The sequence below is a fragment of the Balearica regulorum genome, chromosome 3 (genome assembly GCF_011004875.1).
Source record: "Balearica regulorum gibbericeps isolate bBalReg1 chromosome 3, bBalReg1.pri, whole genome shotgun sequence".
Lineage (NCBI taxonomy): Eukaryota > Metazoa > Chordata > Aves > Gruiformes > Gruidae > Balearica > Balearica regulorum.
The window spans coordinates 7,161,804-7,182,001 of NC_046186.1; the positions used below are offsets into that span (position 1 = coordinate 7,161,804).

At 48.6% G+C, this 20,198-nt stretch overlaps 1 protein-coding gene across 2 annotated transcripts in view; it reads right to left on the reverse strand.

The window, feature by feature from the left end:
• Nucleotides 1–20,198, reverse strand: part of TNFRSF21 (TNF receptor superfamily member 21) — a 34,760-nt gene that overhangs the window by 10,024 nt on the left and 4,538 nt on the right. For both annotated transcript variants that reach the window (XM_075750478.1, XM_075750477.1), the window contains exons 2-4: nt 18,051–18,705; nt 15,828–16,325; nt 1,032–1,297 (exon numbers count right to left, since the gene is read on the reverse strand). In XM_075750478.1, the coding sequence (XP_075606593.1) occupies nt 1,032–1,297; nt 15,828–16,325; nt 18,051–18,705 (1,419 nt within the window). The remainder of the gene's footprint in view (nt 1–1,031; nt 1,298–15,827; nt 16,326–18,050; nt 18,706–20,198) is intronic.

Below are 20,198 nucleotides of genomic sequence, written 5' to 3' on the forward strand. Positions count from 1 at the left end.
GGCAAAGCAAACCTGCCTACCCAAAATCTGGGCAGGGCACACAGGGTGATACTTGGCACGCATTCGACTTGGGGTCTTGGAAATGAAGCCCAGGATGGACTCCTGCTAACATATCAAAACTTGTGATTTCACACCCTGGTCACAAGAGACCAAGACGTTTGGTACGCTAAATGAAGTCACTCAGGATGCTTGACACGGTGAGGGGACCACGGTCCCTTTTATAGGGAAAAGTTTGGGATGGTCGAAGTGGGATTTAGGAATCCCCTGCCCTGACGAACGCTCTGCCCCACAGTCTTTGCTATACATGAAGGTCCACCTTGCCAGCCCTTCACCAAGTGCCTACAGAGGTTCACAGGCACCCACTTGTTCCCCTTTGGGTCTGGGTCACTGCTAAGGCCAACAGGAGATGTTTCACCAACTGGTTTAGGGGGAAGAGTCCTCCCTCAACCGCCCCCACATCCATCTAGGTGTTTTTCTGAACTTGGAAGCCAATGGGACAAGCCCCATCCACCACCGTTAAAAACATTTCCAGAAGATCACCAAATTATCAGAGGCAAAAACCCAAAAGCACGCTGATAACAGGTAAGGCAGGGGTGGCCAAAACAAACCACAAAGGTCACCGAGGCAGCTCCCAACAACTTACACCCCGGTGAGAATATCCTGCAGCAATTTATTTATTCTCCCAAAACACGGGGCAGCTCGTTTTAAGGCCAGAGCTGCCACAGAAGGGCAACAGCTCTGGAGGACAGCACACATGGAACCCCCATGCCACCAGCCTTGGAGGAAGCGACTTGCTGCTCCACAATGGCAACATCTAGTGCTCAGGGATCCTTGGTCCTTCTCACAAAGTCCTGGGCATTTAGTTACAGCATTTAAGAGTAAGTTTAAAGGGGGATGCTTTTTCCTCTGCCTCCCCAACAAAAGGGCTCAAGTCCTGCTGGTGACCTTCAAAGATACATGCAAACCACAACACGTGGGACATAAGAGCTTGTCAAAACTTTGACGAGGTTTTGAGCAAAGCCCGTCATTACCGGCGTGGTGTCCTCCATCAGGCCTCGGATCTTCTCCACCACGTCGTTGCGGCGGTGCTGGCGGAGGGCGCTGATGAGCTGGGCCAGGCTGGCCTCGGGCCCGCGGATGGTCCAGTGCTGCAAGGCGGCGTAGGCGCGCTCGTGGTCGGCCGCGTAGCCGTTGGAGAAAGCCGCCACCTCGCGCTCGCTGGCGTTGCACAGGAACTGGTAGATGTCCTTCCACTGACTCCCCACCTGGGCTGCCACCAGCTTCAGGATGTCAATGCCTGTGGGGCAGAAGTGCTACAGGTGAGGCACGGGGGTCTGCAGCCTCCCGGCTGTTGCAGATCTAAGCTTTAGCAAAGCTTTTCCCATCACCAAAAGCCATGCTTTGCTTTTCTTTGGGTGGTGTTTGTTTGGAGATTTTTTTTATTATTATTAAAGATGTTTCATGAGTCCAGGACGCGAGGAGCTCTGCAGACAAGCAACACCCATAACATGCTCAACACCTGCTATGTAAGGAAGGGGAAGACCCATAGATTGGTCCAACTGAAGCACACACACTCTAAAATTATCATGGTTAATTTAATTATAAAATTTCCTGCGTTGTTTGGCACAAGAAAAACTGCAGTACTCAGCCACCACATGGCTGCCGGAGCAGGGGACGTGTCAAAACGCTTGCCCGTACGCCTGCATCACGGCCACCACTTTGAAAAGGAGCTGGATTAAGAGATGAGTCACCAAAGCACAACTATAAAGATTAATATTTCCATAACAGAGCACCTACAGCAGCTACAATCACATGTAGAGCCGTTTCCAGTGCAGATGGGTGGGATGACTCAGTTACGGGATGGGAGACTCTGCACCAGGTGAGCACTGGGTGAATGGAAGATCTGCTACCAGATCTGTGAGGGCAGTGAGACACTGGCACAGGTTGCCCAGAGAAGCAGTGGATGCCCCTGGCTCCCTGGCAGTGTTCAAGGCCAGGTTGGATGGGGCTTTGGGCAACCTGGGCTAGTGCAGGGTGTCCCTGCCCATGGCCGGGGGGGTTGGAACTAGATGGGCTTTGAGGTCCCTTCCCACCCAAACCATTCTGTGATTCTATGATCTGAAGAACAAAAAGGCAGAGCCTCCCCCAGAAAATCCCTTAAGACACGCTGGTTCAAGATGGTGAGGGTTTCCTTCCTTTAGCTTTCGCAGCAATGCAAACCACACACTCATCCTTGCATCTACTCAAGAGGTGATGAGTTAAACCTTCAACTAAAGCCATAATAGCTAATTAACCCTGTTTAATCAAGCTGAGCAACACCTTGTTTCCAACTACCACATGAACGGCTGATGTAGGTGAGCTGCAAAGAGAAACTCACTTTTTCCAGAGGTAAAAAAACCTCGGGTATCCCCCCAGCACCCCTCCATTGCTACAGGGACTGCTCCTCCATCGCTCTGCAGGCACGACAGCTGTGTCAGTGAAGCTAGCTGCTTATCGAGGAATATCATAGCCAAGGTCTTTCCTGCTGACCTAAAATTTAACAAATTCTAACGCAGTTTAGTCCAAACCTCCCAAATGCACCTTCAGGTCACAGCCCTGACATAGCCAAATAGATAGATACAGACACAGAGATATATATATAAAAAAACTATACAGCCTGAAATATAGATATATTGATATCTTTTTTAATATATATAAAAACTATACAGCCTGATACATATTTATATCTCCTTTTTTATACATGTGTCTGTGTATATATACATGGATATATCATATACCTCTATATATGATATAGATATTTTTATATATATGTGTGTACATAGATCCACATATGTATCTATATAGCCTGATGTATTTTTATATATGTGTCTATATATACACATAGTTTTATATATCTCTACGATATAGATATTTTATATATGTCTGTATATATCTTTATATACACACATATCTAAAAAAACTACACAGCTTCTAATAGGTATTTTTGACCCAAACTCTTCTCACCATTAAAGCAAGCTTATCAAGACCTGCTATATAGACTTCAGTTTTCACTTCTGAGCTCGATAAGGTAGCCATGAGCCCACAGCACCCGCAGAAATACCAAAGTACAAACCGTGTTTTGCATATCCCTACCCTCCTCCCATCGTCATCACCAAACCTCCCTCCACAGCTGATTTACGGCGACAGGCACGTAGTATCTCACGTAGAGAATCAAGGGTCGGGGTTTCTCCTACCATAAAAGCTCATCCCATCAGTCCAGCGCAGGGGATGCAGTCCCCCCAAAAAACCAAACCAACCACAGGGCTTGATTTTAAATACAGAGAGATTCGGGGGGGGGGAACCCCCAAACAAAACCTTCTTCATTATTCAAAATAAGCCCAAGACAAAGAAAATGTTCCCCAGCATTCAGGAACAAGAAAAGGCTGCAAATACGCTATTGAGAATTATGATGGGGCTAATTACCTGAGGCACATAAATACACGCTATTGCCCATCACATTTCAACAGGGTAGCAGGAATTAAGCCTGGTCTTGTTAACTCCTCCCGCTAGTCAGCCAAAAACAAATTCCTCTCCCTGGATGCCTTAGCATCCCTCCGGGCTGGCCGTCAATCCCACGCAGGAAGGACACGCAGCCCAGATATGCCGGCAGCCAAGCCCTGCGCCTTCGGATACCACACATCTGCGCTGGTAAGAAGCCCAAAAGCCAACTCAGGTTTGGAGCCAGATCCTTTAAACCAGCAAATTCAACTAGTTTTGGCATAAAACCAGCAAAGCACTAGGTTTCTGCAGCTGACGCTTAATTTTATCACTCAACCCAGGAATAAAATAATAATCCCTAAATTTGAGGGTAGAAAAAGCTCTGCAAGGTTTGTGCATCGAGGTAACAACAGTGATGCAAAGAGGGACGAGCAGGTTTGGTGCTGCCCATTATATATCTCTACAGAGATATATCTCAGTGCGTAAGTTATCTCAGAGCTTTTTCTACCATCATATTCAGGGATATTTTTTTTCCCCTTTGGGTTGAGCGATATATAGTTATATAGATAATGCTGCCCATTTTACATATATAAAAAATAAAATGCTGCCCATTTTATATATAAAATGAGCAGAGCTGGGTTCCCCCTACAGCGCTGCCCTGCGGTGAGACAAAGCGTTACAGCTGGGTGGGAGCTTTGCCCACACCCACTCCCACGCACGTCATACAGCAGCATTAAAAAATAATTTGCTGGTTTATGGCCCCCCCCACATAACACATCTACTACTCCCAGGGAAGGAAAAACTCATATACTACCTGCTCCCACCTACATATTTACCACTGATAAATGCCAGTATTTACAGCCGCTGTACTGGTGAGAAACGTTTTCAGCTGGTCGCAACTTGCTTTGCACCAGTTTCACGCAGTGGCACGACATTTACATCCTGATGTTCTCACACAAGATTTACGACACAAAGCGCTCATGCTCCTACTGACATTTTCACATTTAGTATATTTAATCTCACCGTTCAATAAAGTGGCCCCATAAACATGTTTATGTCCCTGGGCAATATTATCCCAGGGAACGAGAACGCACAACGCAGCAGAGGATTTAATGGTGCATAATAATCTTTGGAGGACAAATGTTCCATTAAAAACGAATTTGGAAACGTCTACCTTAATACTATAAGAACCTTAAACTCATTTTCTTGCAACTATTAAATGAATTTAAGCCCCATATGTTTGCTACATCCACTACAATATTGTGCAAACAAAACCCCAGAGAGATATGGAGGAGACACAGACATGAGCGCAGATTTGGCTCCAGTCAGTTAGAAAAACCATTGCTCGCTCTGGTCTTGAAAAATAAGATTAAAACCATTACATGACAAGTTGCGGCTGCACGCTGCCAAGTACTACTGCTCAAGCCATTTACAGTAACTTAATTCACTTGTTCAAAACTAAAATAAAATGTTAATGCTTATAATAAGCTTACAGTCCTATTATTTCCGTATTTCCAGAAGCCCTACAAGTTACTCTGTGGAGCACTAATAGTGCTGGAGCATCCCACTGGGATGGGACAGTGCCCACCAGGGCGCAGAGCAAAAAACCCATGTCCACCTTAGGTCCTGAGTCCTCTCCACCCACCGAACTATGTGGACCTTCTCCCACCATGCTCATCTGCGTGTCGAGGCTGGAGATGGTGCTCAAAGCCGCCAGACCCCAGCAGTCCCAAGTAAAACGGCCAAGCTCAGCAGGGACGGTGCTTCAATCCACGCGTTTCACACTTCCCACACAAGGCCGGTCACAGCCACGTCGGTGCCATGCTAAAGCTGCTCTGAGCTTGCAAATACCAGAGAACAGCCCAAGCCTGCCTTCTTTTTTAACACAGGCCATGGGAACAGCCTGGGGGAGCTGTCACCACCCTGCTGCTAAAGCAGGAGGCACCACCACCATCTCCATCATCACCATCAGGGACCATCGCCATTTATCACCCAGCTTTGTTTGCCTCTGACACTGGAGTTAGAGGAGCCCTTGCTGTGAAACCCCCACGGCTGCATCCAGCAGAGCTGCGTGTGCCACGGCCAACCCAGAGCAGGCAACAACAGCATCTGAAGGATCCAGGACATCCACGTGTGTCTTCGGTACCTGGGCAGGTGGCACTTCAGTTGCCATTATCCAAACAATGCAATTCTCTAAACGTTGTGATATAACCACCTAATATTTTAAGGTGGCGATAACCTCAGAGGAATGAAGAACTCCCCTTCCAGCCAGGACACGGCCAACACATTGTGCACAGGCAAATGCAAAGCCCGAGGGTGGATGTACACGCATGGGAACGAGTGCAACCAGACACGTCTACAGCCAGAGCAAACTGAGACAAATGGAGACAAGTCCAGACACAGACGCCTGCAGAACGGCACAAGCAAACAGCACTGCTGAATACACCTCCAGCTCATCTGCAGAGATGCTGAGCTGAAGGGAGGACCATCCTGGAGAGGCAGCACAGGTCTACAGACAAGTCTTTCTCCTCCAAGCACACTGCTCACCTCTGTCCCAATCTTCCCCATAAACACCATTTCAGTTTAGTTCAGTGACTTCCATTTGCTTATTTTGAATCTGGTTCAAGATTCTCCCCCACCCATTTCTAGCTCCTTCAGATGTCTCCCACCTCACTGCAGTACAGTTTGGCGTAGACAAAACAATCACTCCTTCCACTCATAAACGTCACCAACGTGGTCTTCACACAAGTGCATAGGACTTGGCTGAGCTTTAATGACTCTCTTGAGCTTGCTGTGGACAAGCCTCTCTCATTTCCTGTAGCCCTGCTATTTACAGGCTGGACACGCACCCAGTTCTTCAGCAGTTGTTTGGCCCCAGGCAGGGCAAGAGGCCAGTGCGGTGCAGGGCCATGACCAGCAGTGCTGCCACGCTTACATACAACACCTACAAGAGACCATTTCTCTTCTCTGCCATGACTTCTTCAAGCAAACTCAAGAGGAGCAGAAGATCTACCCCACCAGAAGGCTACACCTGAGCACCTGGCAGCAGACACAGTAAAGTCTAACCACAGCCTAACCACAGAGGAGCTTCAGTTCCTTCCTCTCCCCACCCTCTCACAAACAAAAAGCTGTCATTATTTTCATTTTTGGAGCTCAAGCCACACATCACTTGGTATTTTTCAGAAGAGTGCTCATTGAGAAGCTGCCGCCCTTAAGGGGAAATCTCATGCTCAAGTCTACAGGCCCTCCCAACCCACGTGTCCTCCCATCCCACTAATAATGAAGGGACATAGCACAGAGAAAAGTATTAACACAACATCAGTTCAAGTCTTATACAGCTGGGAAGCGAAGCTCAGGAGATCCTCCAGTACCTGTGGCACACACGGTTTCATCTAGTGAGCTGCTCATGTGCCCAGGGTTCCAGAACCGGCTTCACACATTTTCAGAAAGGCCGGATTTCAGGAGCTCCATGCTCCAGTTCTTCATCAGCAGGGACAGGTCCCACTGGTCCATCCAGGAGACCTGTGGGAACTGACCTCCACCATCCCAGTACCAATCTGAGCTGGAGTTCCTGGAGCTTCCACCACCTACCTACACACAGGTACCAGAGATGGACAATATTAATTTGTAGACCACATGCAGTGATAAATCCTGACCGTGACGGGCTGTCTGGATTTCAACACTTGCATAGACCTCGAGGATGAAGCATCACAGGTGGAGAGCACAGCCCAAGGGCACACACAAGTCAGACAGAAATGCGGTGATGCAACCCTCCCCTACATTCAGATAAAAGCTCTGAATCACTGCAAACCCAGCTCTGTTCCTGAGCTCAGCCCACCTACCTCCTCCAAATATCCTCCTGACTCATGCGACACACAGCCACAGCAGCCTATTTTTACCTCTGAGCACACGCAGGGAGCCTGCGCACAGAAGCGAGCCACGATGCGGCACATCCAAGCTCCAGTTGACAAGACACCATGGCTCGGCCAGATCAGGACTTAGAAATCCCAAATACTCAACATAAATACCTTTCCAAAACGTGAACATTTCACCAACCTCCATCAAAAAAGGAAGGTTATTGGAAACTCAATTCCCTCTCCACCTCAAATATATTTCGGGTCCTAAATGAGGAGGTTCGGAAGATGCAAAAGATCCTGCACCTGCGTTGGGGAAATCACCAGTATCAGCACAGGCTGGGGGATGAAGGGATTGAGAGCAGCCCTGAGGAGAAGGACTTGGGGGTGTTCGTGGATGAGAAGCTCAACATGAGCCGGCAGCGTGCACTTGCAGCCCAGAAAGCCAACCGTGTCCTGGGCTGCATCAAAACCAGTGTGACCAGCAGGTCGAGGGAGGTGATCCTGCCCCTCTACTCTGCTCTGGTGAGACCCCACCTGCAGTACTGCGTCCAGCTCTGGGGGCCCCAGTACAAGACAGACATGGAGCTGTTGGAGCAAGTCCAGAGGAGGCCATGAAGATGATCAGAGGGCTGGAGCACCTCTCCTATGAGGACAGGCTGAGAGAGTTGGGGTTGTTCAGCCTGGAGAAGAGAAGACTCCGGGGAGACCTTACAGCAGCCTTCCAGTACCTGAAGGGGCCTTATAAGAAAGATGTTGAGACACTTTTTACCAGGGCCTGTAGCAACAGGACAAGGGACAACAGTTTCAAACTGAAAGAGGGCAGATTTAGATTGGACACAGGGAAGAAATTCTTCCTTGTGAGGGTGGTGAGGCACTGGCACAGGTTGCCCAGAGAAGCTGTGGATGCCCCATCCCTGGCAGTGTTCAAGGCCAGGTTGGATGGGGCTTTGGGCAACCTGGTCTAGTGGAGGGTGTCCCTGTCCATGGCAGGAAGGTTGGACTAGATGATCTTTAAAAGGTGCCTTCCAACCCAACCCATTCCATGATTCTAACAAGAGCCTTTGTCCAGGCAGGAGGAAAGGACACACTTAGAAAGACTTGTTAGTGATTTGCTAATTTTCCCATGGAGAGTAGTGCTGGTAACAGACCCTCCCAGGAGCCAGTGATTCACATCATCAGCAAGTGCTGTTTGGGCAACAAACCATTAAATGGCAATCTTTGGGGTTTTCTTTAGGAAAAAACCAAAATCTTGCAGGGCAGGAAACAGACTCCTGACAAACACTTCCCACACGCTCTCTGGAAAATAACCAAACCAAGCAGTCAAGGAAGGTCTGCGATAAGCCACATGCAGTTACAAACATATTTTGGACCCAGGAACTTGGGGGTCAGCACAAGACAAGACCTCCCTTCCCACCACACGCTACCTTGAAGTCACATCTGTAACAGCTCCTTTGGTCCAGCCCTCCCAGGACCCACGTGAGCTCCTGCCCACCACCACGGGATGCTGTCCCTGCGTGTCTCCCTACGCCGGCATTGGGGACCTGCAGAGTGGACTTGCTCTTCCTTTGGTTTAAAAGGAAACGGCCAGCGTAAGTATTTTATGTAATTATTAAATTTTAAATGGCTTTCACAGAGTTAATCTTCATTATAACCCTCTTGGACAGCTGGTAACTCTGAGCAAGCACACTGCTGCGGCCAGAGCCATATAAATATCCAGACACCCGCAGATGCCAACCCAAGGATTAAATTTGCCTCCTGCATTTCCCCCCCACCCCCCCCCGGAATGAAGCCTTGGAAAGCGAGAAAAAATAATCATCTGCCTTGTTATTCAAGGAGTTATATGTGAGAGCCTCACCAACGTGAGAAATCACAGCCCTCCCGGTGCAGAAACTGGTGCCAGGTTCTTGGCAGAAAAAATAAAAATAAAAATCAACCAACTGAGCTCGGTGTGTTTTTCTACAAGAACAACCCTCCTCTCCCCGCAGCGCTGCCCTGCCTCCAACGCTCGGCCCTACACCTTAACAGGCAGGCACAAATCCCGATCCCTTATTAAATTAATCCAGGGGCCACCCAGGAAGCTTGACCATGGGAGAGTTTGGTGGTGGTTTTTTATTTTGTTTTTGTAGCAACACACATCAAAAGTGATCAAGCACCAGTCTTCAGGCCTGCTGAGGAGCAAGATATGATAAACCTGCATATGATTAGGTTTTCTCCTCTCTAAAGAAAGCAGCAGCCTCCCTCGTTTGTGTTTTCCAAGGTTCCCTTTCGTAATGAAGCCTTCATCAGCTCCCGCATATGCCCTTTGGAAACCACACAGCTTCCCAAAAGGTCAAGGATGAGTTTGGGGCAAACCTGAGCAAAGCTTTAGGTCAAGTAGTTTGAGGAAGATGCTGTTTCAAACACATCAGATGTCACCCCAAAGCTCCCGTGACAGAGGTCTGCACTAAGAGTTGATTCATCCCACTCAAAGCGGAACATGGCGCCCGTGTTGGAGCAAACAGTGTGAAACACAGACCTCCCACGCCGCCCAACAAGCTCCAGTGAGGAAGCATTCCTGTTCTACGGCTTAGCAGTACCACAGCACCCATATTCCTCATGGTGCCCAGGACGTACGTGCCCCTTCCAATTTAACAAGCTCCCTTTCTGCCTGGGTCTCACTTTGTAGAGGTGGACAGGCTGACATTAGAGGACCAGCACTCATCTGCACATCAGTACGCTGCAGATGCGAGAAGAGAGACTGCTTTGGAAAAAAACAAACCCAAAAAACCCCAGAAACGCCACCACCTTCTGCCTCTCTGTTTTGGCAGGTAGACAGACATGAATCCCACATCTCATGCTCTGCCTGCCAGAGTTGTATTAGGGTTTGCAGACAAGCCCAGGGCTGCTCCTCTCCAGGCGTAACCCAGTTACTGAATTACGTTAGCAGCAATGGGCACACCTGCCCTTGTGAGATGCTGCTGCCTATCTCTGCCCTACCTCTGGTGTGGGCACAAAACCCTGAGGCCACCACAGTCTGAGACTGGTGAAGCTTTTAACCCCATCGTTCCTCCCCGTGCGTCTCCACAGCAGCTCCTCATCCTCGCCCTGCCTCCCAGCCATGACCAGTTCAGGAGCTGATCAAAGGGAAAACTAACCCTACAAAAAAACCCAAACCAAATATGTGGTTTTCACCTCATTTACCCATACAAGCACTAAGGAGGGATCCTACAGTAGCACCCAGTGCCAGGTAGTCACCCTGTAGACCTGCGAATGCCATCCCTGCAGCTGGGTTTCCTTATTTAGGGTAGCAGTTGAGTAGGGAATGACCCCAGGCTTGAGGAAGAATATCCACTGCTGGGCTGTTTCCATGCACTTGCTTCCCTTCATTAGGTGATGGAGCTATAGAAAAGATTATGGTTATGTGTGGGGTTTTTTTAGTCAATCTGCTGTCTCTTTAAAAGAAAAAGAATCAAGCAATTTCACTCTGATAAGCATCTTCCAACACTAACCATAAATATCTGATTCCACGTGAGGACAAGTCTGCAATGACCCGAGATGTCCCGAGGCACATTGCCAACACACACATTGGTTATATTCACGTGGGGAGGCTTCTGAGCTGCAGTGGTTCTCCATGGCCAGGCTCTCCATGGCACAGGGCCTTCTGGTCCCTCTTCAACACCCTCACCGACTTCCTTTGGAGTAGACTAAGCCCAAGTCTAGCACTGATCCTACAGCAACCAAGCTGCAAGCCAGGGACTATTCCCTATGAATTGCCAAACAAGATGATCCTGGCTCCCAACGTGATGACAACTGGACATCCCGACAGTTGAGCAACCAAGATTCCCAAATCCTGCCACTCCCCATCTTTCCAACATCAACTCCCCACTCTGCTTTCGATCCTGAGCCATTTTGAGTACATGCTTTTCCACCTGCAGTCAAGCCTCAGCTCCATCTTGGCTGCAAACAGCTTTTGCAGAACAGTTTATTTCTCTGATTATTTAACCAGAGGCTTCCTGGCTTTACTCTTACCACCCACTGCAATAATGTGCAATTACCAGACTTGAGGAAAAATAAAAGGGAAGTGGCATCTCATGCCAGGCCAGCGCTGCCAAGATCTGTTCTTCAGTCTTTCAACTCAAAAAAAAAAAAAACCCCAAAAAAAAAAAAACCACCTCACCAAATTCTCTTCTTGCCTCTTGGCACATCACATCAAGCAGCTTCTTCTATACACAAGAGGTTTTACCCCCAAATTTAACATTTTACAGAGTCTCTTGCCTTTCTTCATCTGCTATTCAATGGGTGCAAGTCAAAGGCAGGCAACACCATTAGCAATTTCTACAAGGTGATTTCAGGCCCATCTTCATGTTTTGCACAGACTGATGCCAAATTTGGCATTTCCAAGACATTCAAGAGACAGGCTTCTAGTCTCCACTTTTATTACAACCTCAATTCCTTGCCTTTGGAAACAGCTGAAGAAATGAGTATTTGCTAAAACAAAGGGATTAATTAGAAGAAAGTGTCTCCAGTGTGTAGGCTGTTCTTGATCTTCTAAAAGTAAGTAGTCATACAAGGGTTAAAACCACAGAGCGCTACCATCCCAGTACCGTTAAGGCACCCCACTTATAATTTCTTTGGAAATCTCTGCCAAACTGCTTTTCTCCTTTGGATTCCCACCTGCAGGGCTAGAAAGAGCCAGCTGAAGCAGCAAGAGGTCCAGCTTCTCCAACCACAACTGCACCATTGATGCTGCTCCACCCTCAAGATCCTGCACAGACGAGACCTGGGGTCTTTGGGGACAGCCCCTGTGTGGGGACGGACACGGGGACAGACATGGGGGTAGGCTGGCTGCTAACTCAGGCCATTAGTCATCGCAAGCTCTTCCCAGACCTCTGAACCATTTAATCCAGTGAGAATTATCGGCATTTGCCATCTTGGCTGGAACACGTCCACGTTAAGGAGACAGGTCTTGTTTTAACACCAGCCTCCCAAGCTACTCCTATTTTTAGGTTTGGGTTGTTATTTAAGGCACATATTATGACCAGAGAGAGCACAGGGCTCACGGGAAGATGAGGACAAGCAAAATGCCCCGTGACAACAACTGCTGCTCAGGATGGCAAATGTATCTCAACTGTTTAAGCAATTCAATATATCAAGTGCCACCAGGAACCGGGCAAGAGTTGAGCCACTGCTTCCATCCTAAAATCCTCCTCTTTTGGGAAGAAGCCCAATCACAGAGATGTCTTTGTTCCAGCAATGAACAGCGCTGGTGCCACCCTGACCATGCTTCACCCAGAACTGATATGCTTAAAGAAATCTGTAATAAAAATCGGTAATAAAATCCTCCAAATGGGCAAAGCCTTGGACACCAGCTGTGCTCCCATCCAGCGCTACGGGAGGAGCACAGGGCACTGGTGCAAGGGCAGTCGCCCAAGCATGGCTCCTCCGAGCAGAGGCTGCAGCACCCATGTTGGACCTGGTCTTCCCTTTCAAAGGTTAAAGCTGTTTACTGAGAGGATTAGGAGGGAGGAGATGGTAAACTAGGAGGAAGCCGGGGGAGAGCGTGCGCAACAGCTACGTACACAGGCTTCGCCCAGCAATAAACACGCCCCAACTCCTTGTTGGCATAAGCACCCAATGTTCAGGTGGGGAGGTCATACAGATGTCGGCACACTGCCGGCACCAGACCCCAGGGCTTCACCCCCAGCCCCAGAAGATGATTTAAACCTAATTGCTTGCCCTCCACACCCCTAGCGCAACCACAAACCAGGCTGGCACCTGAAGACCTGGGAGCAGCTGTGGTCCTCACACGTATGGAGGCTTTGCTCTGGTTGTCTACCACGGAGGGATCTGCGCTAGCAGCATGGGAGGGGAAAGATTCCCTTGCTGCAATAGTCCGAAGTTTGTTCTTGGCTATATTCACCCTTGCTGAAATGCTGCTTCAGGAGGAAGCACGATTTGGGTACAAACAGTGCTGGAGCAGCGGAAAGCTAAGCCATGATGCTGCAGCTCTGCAGTATGTCTCAGCTGTATGGCCAGTTATAAAATAAAAGGTCAGTTCCTCTATGGCACTACATCTTCTCTTGTTTCAAGTAAACAGTCTTAAGAGCCAGACATTTCAATAGCACAACCAAAGAGGGATTTATACACCACTGCAGAGGAGAACAATTTCCATATCTGACACAACAGAGCACCACCATCAAGTAATGAGCAAGGCCCTTCCAGCTAACGCAACACGACTGAGGCAACACCAGAGCAGGACTAAAAGCAAGACAAAGCGTGCGTCTGTTTGTGCTCGTCTGTCTGCCTTCGTTGCACAAAGTTCAACTGAGGACATTCAGCGGCAGGAGGAATTCATGAAGCCATCCACGCCAACACGGAACCAGCGTGACTATTGCAAGAATGACAGGAAGGGATGTGCAAAACCGCCCAGCCAGGAGCTCAGAGTAACGCGGCAATTCACTTCCAGACCTCAGCAGCTTGATCAGGTACTGGGCCAGTTTATCAGCTAAGCGTGGGTTTTGCTGTTACATCCAGCTTAGCAAGCAGATTCGATGCACTAGCTGAATTCAGCTGTTCAAGGCCGACAGAGAAGACTGGAAGAACTCACCCTGGGAAGCACAGGATGACCCGTGAATGATGCTGTCCCTCAAAGGATGACAAGATCTAGGAGGTGGGGTTATACCTAAATGGGCTAACATAGCCTTGTTACTCACCACGTATCACCTCCTCTTATCTGCACGGTTTCTTTAACCTCAACCACGCTTGGTGACCAAGTGCACAGCACTGTCTGCAAAGGCAGCTCTAACATGGCCTCCAGGAGAAGGGCCAGCTGCAGCGCAGGCATTTCGGCATGGGGTCTGAAACGCCAGGTTAGAAACCAGAGCTGCACCTGCTTAGAGCAACTTGGTCTAGTCCCAGCACTCCATCACTCCTCAGCCTGTTCAAATTCAGCCCCTGCTCTAAGATAACCATACTCGCCGCTCCAAAAAATAGGAAAGTGAGAAATTCAACCAACTGGTGATTCAGGTCATAGGGAAAAAAAAGGTTACTACAAGTTAGTAACAACCAGACACTTTTAGCCAATGAACCATGGCCAAAGCCATGTAGTATTTCTGGTAGTGTCCACAAATAAAGATGTTTAATGTGGTTCTGCAACCCCACTGCAGATCACTCACCATCACCCCAAGGACAATGCTTTGGGTACCACAGATTTTAGGAACAATGGAGTGCAAGGGTTACTGGAAAAAGTTATTGCAAAGAGGAAAAAAAAAAAGCTCAAGAAACTGCAGCCCAAGAATTCAAAGGAGTTAAAAGGAAACCAGTAAGCAGTATAAACCCAAGAGAAGGCACAGAACTAATTCCAGCAAGACCTTACTGGTTCTATAAATGCATTAACGAAGGCAAACAAAGTGTAGGTCTATTAATCAGCAGGAAGGAGAAGAGAATACATGACAGAAGACGCCCTACTCAAAGCCTTCTTTGCTTTGTACTTAAGCATTCAAGGATGACTTTCATGAAGCACTGATCGCTCTTAAACCTTCCAATCTTTTTTCAATCCATTCTTTGTTTGCCCCCCCCCCCCCCGCCCTTGTTAAATGTGCTTTTCTAAAGGTTAACTGTGAACAGATGTTTAAGATTGAGCAACCTCAACTCAAAGTAAGGACTAATCAGTGCTGTCTGTCTGCACAGGACAAGGGGGGGGGGTCAAAGTTGACACCGTAGTGTTGCAGAAGAACTATGCATCCTACTAGGGAGATCGTGGCTGCTTGGTGCTCACATTCATGCCACTGTTATCACTGAATTTTACAAATTTCAGTTTAATGACCACAACGAGTCATCTTTAAAGTCTCATCAAAAAGTTGACAGCAAGTCATCCACCAAAAGCATGGAAAACACTATGAAGCAGAGCCTCCACGAAGACCTCACTGACACTCACGGAGCTGTACGCCTCCACAACACAACCTTTAAGGACAATCTTCCTGGCTCCAGCGTGGGTGAAGGGCTGGGGACACAAGCCAGCGGTCAGGATTTAGGGCTAAGAACCTGAAATTGAGGTGCTGCCAAGTGGTAAGGGATGACTCAGCCTTCCAAAAACAGACAGGATGAGGGGAAAAGGACGATACAAAAGACAACCAGACCCATGTCTGAGTCACAGAGAAAACAGAATGAAACAGAAGTGGAAGAAAAATATAAAAAAAAAAAGGAACCCCTTCATCCAAGATTCTTCTACCAAGGATGGGTGGGGAGAAGGGGAGGAGCTGGGGTGACCTTCCCTCCATTAACTCTTCCTTCAGGAGCAGGGACACACCATGGGAACAGGGATGGGGAGAAGCCAAGGACAAAAAAACATCTGAAGAACAAATATATGGGCTTTGTTCTTGCTACAAGACCCAGCAAGTCAAAAAAAAAAAAAAAAGAAACCAGACACTGGACATGGGGGCAGCCCCTCCAAACCACCGCACAGGATGGCACAGAAGACACCACCGCCTGCAGCCCCCGGTCGCTACTGCTCACCATGCCCGTTGCAGTAATAGATCCACTTCTCCCTGTTCTGCGTGGGGGTGGTGGACTTTTTCATAATAGCTTTTTCCACAATGGCACTGGGATCTTGCCTGGGTCCTTTCTTCAGAGTCCGTGAGCTCTTCCTGACACTGCAGACAACGATAACCACTAAGACCAGCAGCAGGAACAGGACGATCATCCATGGCAAGTGTTCATTGATGTCGAAGTGCTGGTGGACGTTCTGCGGACCCCGCCGGGGGGGCCTGTATGGGACGCTGGACTTCTCGCCCCCTGCCATCTCCAGCGACGGCTGCTTCTCCAGCGCTTGGCTGGTCTGCTTGTGCCGGTAGCTCTGTGCCTGGCTGGCAGCGCCGGAGCCCGCGAGGGTCCCGCTGGCACCGTCCGTCTCGTTGGCCGAGGTTTCGTTGTAGTAGCCCACTGGCTCCGCCGTGCCACTGGATGTGCGTGGCGCGGGAGAGGGGACAAAATCGGGAACTGAAGAGTTCAAGCCTGTGAAAGGAGAGGAGAGTTCAGTGTCATGGCACCTGAGATGCGATACGGCATCATGTCACAGTCTAAGACCTGCCCGAGCATCTGCTTGGCCAGCGGACAGAAACCCAACGCCAGGCAGTGAGAAAGGGAAGAGGTGAAGTTGAGGTTTGGCTCTGGGAAGAGATGGGTACGGTTACAGAGGTAGGTTCAAGATAAAATTGACCCTTGTTGGTTAAAGCTTGTGGCAGTTTGTTTAAAAAAAACCCAACAAACAGCCCAGTGATTAAAGGCATGTTGTCAATCTGTGTTTGTCCCATTTTCAGTACTTCTCAGAAAACCTACAACTTTGAGGTTTCTTAGGTTTATGAACATGGGTTTCATTCCAAATGTGGAAAATGAGGTATTTGGGCTAGAAACACATCAGAATTTATTTATAGGCCTAGTATCTCTCTACTGTGTTTTGTCAGGGAAGCACAAACTTTATCAGCACTGCAAGCAGCTGCGGATGCATTAACTACAAAACAGGTTTCTGAGGCAAGAGAAGCAACCCAGCCTCCCCTTAAGAGCTACTTGCTATCTTTATTGAGTTTTCTTTGCAACCAACTGCTCTCAGGTCCCAGCCAGCTGCAGGACCAAAGCCTGATAAGAAGAGGAAGGGCTGTTGAGGCAAAAGCTAGAGCTTACTTTGGAAACTTGGCTTTTGAAGATCAGGTCTCCTCCCATTTGAGCATTAGCGAGCATAACCATCTGTAACCTGATTTTACCTCTGGCTTGGTTACCCAAAACACTCTGATCAGGACACAAACAGGGAAAACACTGACTTTTACCTAATTGTCTACAGATTTCAAAGTTCAGGGAACACCCTCCTGTCTTCTCCCAATGACACACCAACATGGTATCATGCTTTGAGACCTAACAAAGGAAAAGCACTGGGAGTCTACAACTGTCAACACTTCCCTGCTATTGTATTTACTAACTCAAGTCTTCAGGCCATCAAAAGTTGCATATTTTTTTTTTTTAAAAAAGTAAAATGCCCCATCGAGACACTGTAAGGAAGCTGCTTCCCAGGGAGTGCTGAGCACCACCTCAAACGGGGCCCTACAGCACCGCTGCAACCAGCCACGGCTAAAGCATCCCAATAAAGACTGTGATGATGTACCGTTTCCAATTCAGCGAGAGAACGGGGAACTCAAACTGGTTCTTCTCAGAGGTGATAACTAAAAAAAAAAATTCAGGACAGCCTAGGCTCCTGGAGGGCTGTTTTGGCAGCGGTTCCCATTCAAGCCAATATGCTGGCACAGTACAGGGTGAAATGCAGCCGGGAAAGCACGGGCATGGAAGCAGTGAATCCCTCAGGAAAGGAGTCTGATGGAGCGAAGCTCCTCTTCCCTCTGGGTTTTCCTGCTGCATCCCAACTCAGATTTGCCACAAATGGACAAAGACTCGTGCCAGCACAACACAGAGACGTGAAAAGAGGCTGGGGAACGTGATGTCCTTTCAGTCCAAACAGTAGGACGGCCATGTCCAATCACGACTACAGTCTCAGTGAAAATGTTATTAAATGCGGTTTAACACAAGTGAGGGCAACCTGATGCACTCTGGAGCTGCCTTCTGGCCAAGACGCAAAAGCACCATCCACCCTCTAGACAGGCTGCCCTTTAACAGCCTAAAGCCAACCCTGACCGAGGCACAAACACAATCCCACGACCAAAAACACGTCTGTGTTTTAGTGGTGGACATTACCTTTGGGAAGATAAGCGGTTGGCGGAACTTCATAGGGCTCTTCACCCATTTCGGTGCTTGACGAAGTCAAAGATGTGTTTGGAAGAGACGCTGGAGAACCACAGACATTGTCACTCTCCTTCGTCCCTGGCTTGATGACCACCATGTTTTTCCCAAAGCAGTCAGTGTATGTTTTGCACTTCATCACACTAGAAGGCACATCAGAAAAGGTACCACGAGGGCACGGCTTGCACCTAACGTCTTCCGTCTCAGTTCCTTTCTTGCGGACGCCCCAGCCGACCGGGCACACCGTGTAAGGGACGCAGGTATCGTTCGTCTGAAACGTACCAGACAGGCAAGTGCACTCGCGGTCAGTCAAGGCAGTACAATGAATTTTCTCAATCATTGGCAGTTCGCAGGGTTTTCTACAAGGGTGGCACCGCTCTATGCCATTCTCATGCTTCGTAAAAGTCCCATCTGGACAAGGGCTGCACTCTCTTAAGGTACTCTTTGTACACTGTTTAGACACATAGGTTCCTGCAGGACATTTGTCGCAGATCAGTTCTTTGTTGGTGGCACGGTCGAGGTGGCGGTACTTGCCAGGGGAGAGGCTGATGGCATTCTGCTCGGAGGTCAGCTTCAACTGACCATCAGCGGTGCCAAGGAGCACAAGAAGCTGGAAGACAGACAGGAGGTATTAGACAACGACAGCACACCTCCGGAGCCCTCCCTCGCCAGCGATTCCTTGCAGGATCACAAAACGCGTCCCAGAGCTGTGGGACCACGGAGATGTTTCTACACCCAGGGGAGGGACCTGAGCGAGGTCGGAGCGGAAGAGAACCGGTGCAGACAGCAGCATGCTCTCCGGACACATCGCCAGCTACGATTATAATTCCTTAAATTTGACACCACGCTTCCCGGGCGAGAGTAAGCATCATTTACACTGCAACCCTGCCAGGGCGGTAAATACTGCTAATTGTGTTTCAGCAGTACGTGCTACCTGGCCACCCCAGGAGAATTCAGACCAGCTTTGCATTTCAAGGCTGAGAGGCTCCAGCACGAGCCAGGCGCTTGCCAAGAAGACAAAAAACACACGCAGGTGGCAGCTCTGACCCGCAAAGCTTTCACCTTCTGTATGTGTTAGTCTGCACTTGTTCGAGTAGTTGCCTTCCTAAATAACACAAACTGGCATGAAATCTGGGCTGGCGGGCATTACCGGACTCTTTCTCAGCCCCTCTGTCTTTCCATAATTTGTACAACCCTGTGCAAGTGCAGGGTTTGGTGAGACCACAAGGGATGTTCTGCTTCGAGCCTCCAACCACATCTGAACCCGCTTTAAACCGGATGCGTTGGCAACAGGAGAGAAACCCCAATACTATTTTTGAACTCTTTAAGGAGCTCTGCTGTAACTCAGTTCCTCATTGCATCAGATACAAGTAAAAGGTCTCCAGGTTTTAGACACTGAACTGCACCCAGCTGGGCTTGCCTAGATGATGGCTACAAATCTGTTTATCTCTACCTATTTCCATTTCCAGGGCTTTATTCCCTTAATTCCTTTGCATCGAGGCTGCTCCATCCCCAAGAGAAGCCTCATCTGCCAAGCAAGACTTCCGCTTCCTCCAGAAGACCACGGATTTAACATCAGTTATGCCAGTGGAGATAAGGCACCAAGAACAAAACGCGTCTCAAAAGAAAGGCTGATGCAACCTCATACAGCATGCAAAGCAATAAAAAAAAGACTTTCAAGCAGCCGCGGGCTGAGTTAGGAGGGAGAAAGAACGGAACCAGCCAACGATACCTTAAATTTCCAAAGGTGCTTTCCTACACCGAAGGTAAAAAGACCAGAGACCCTAACGCTTTTCAACGGCACAGCCACATAAATCACTTGGCTATGTTATACAAGCCCTCGTTTCTGCTCTGCTACCTATTCTGGGCTATCAGCCAGCAAAAATATATTCAGAAGGAAAAAAAAAAAAAAAAAAGCCTCCCAACAACATGACTCTGCAGAAGGCACATCGTGGCAGAGCCGCAAGCCGCGCCGCGTCATTTTTGGTGCAGTCTCTTGCTTCCTGGAAACACACAGCACATTTCTGTTTCACCTGCTAAATAATTTACGGCTCGGGATTTGTACAAAACACTTCAATTTTTTCTTTCTTCTTTCCCCCCCCC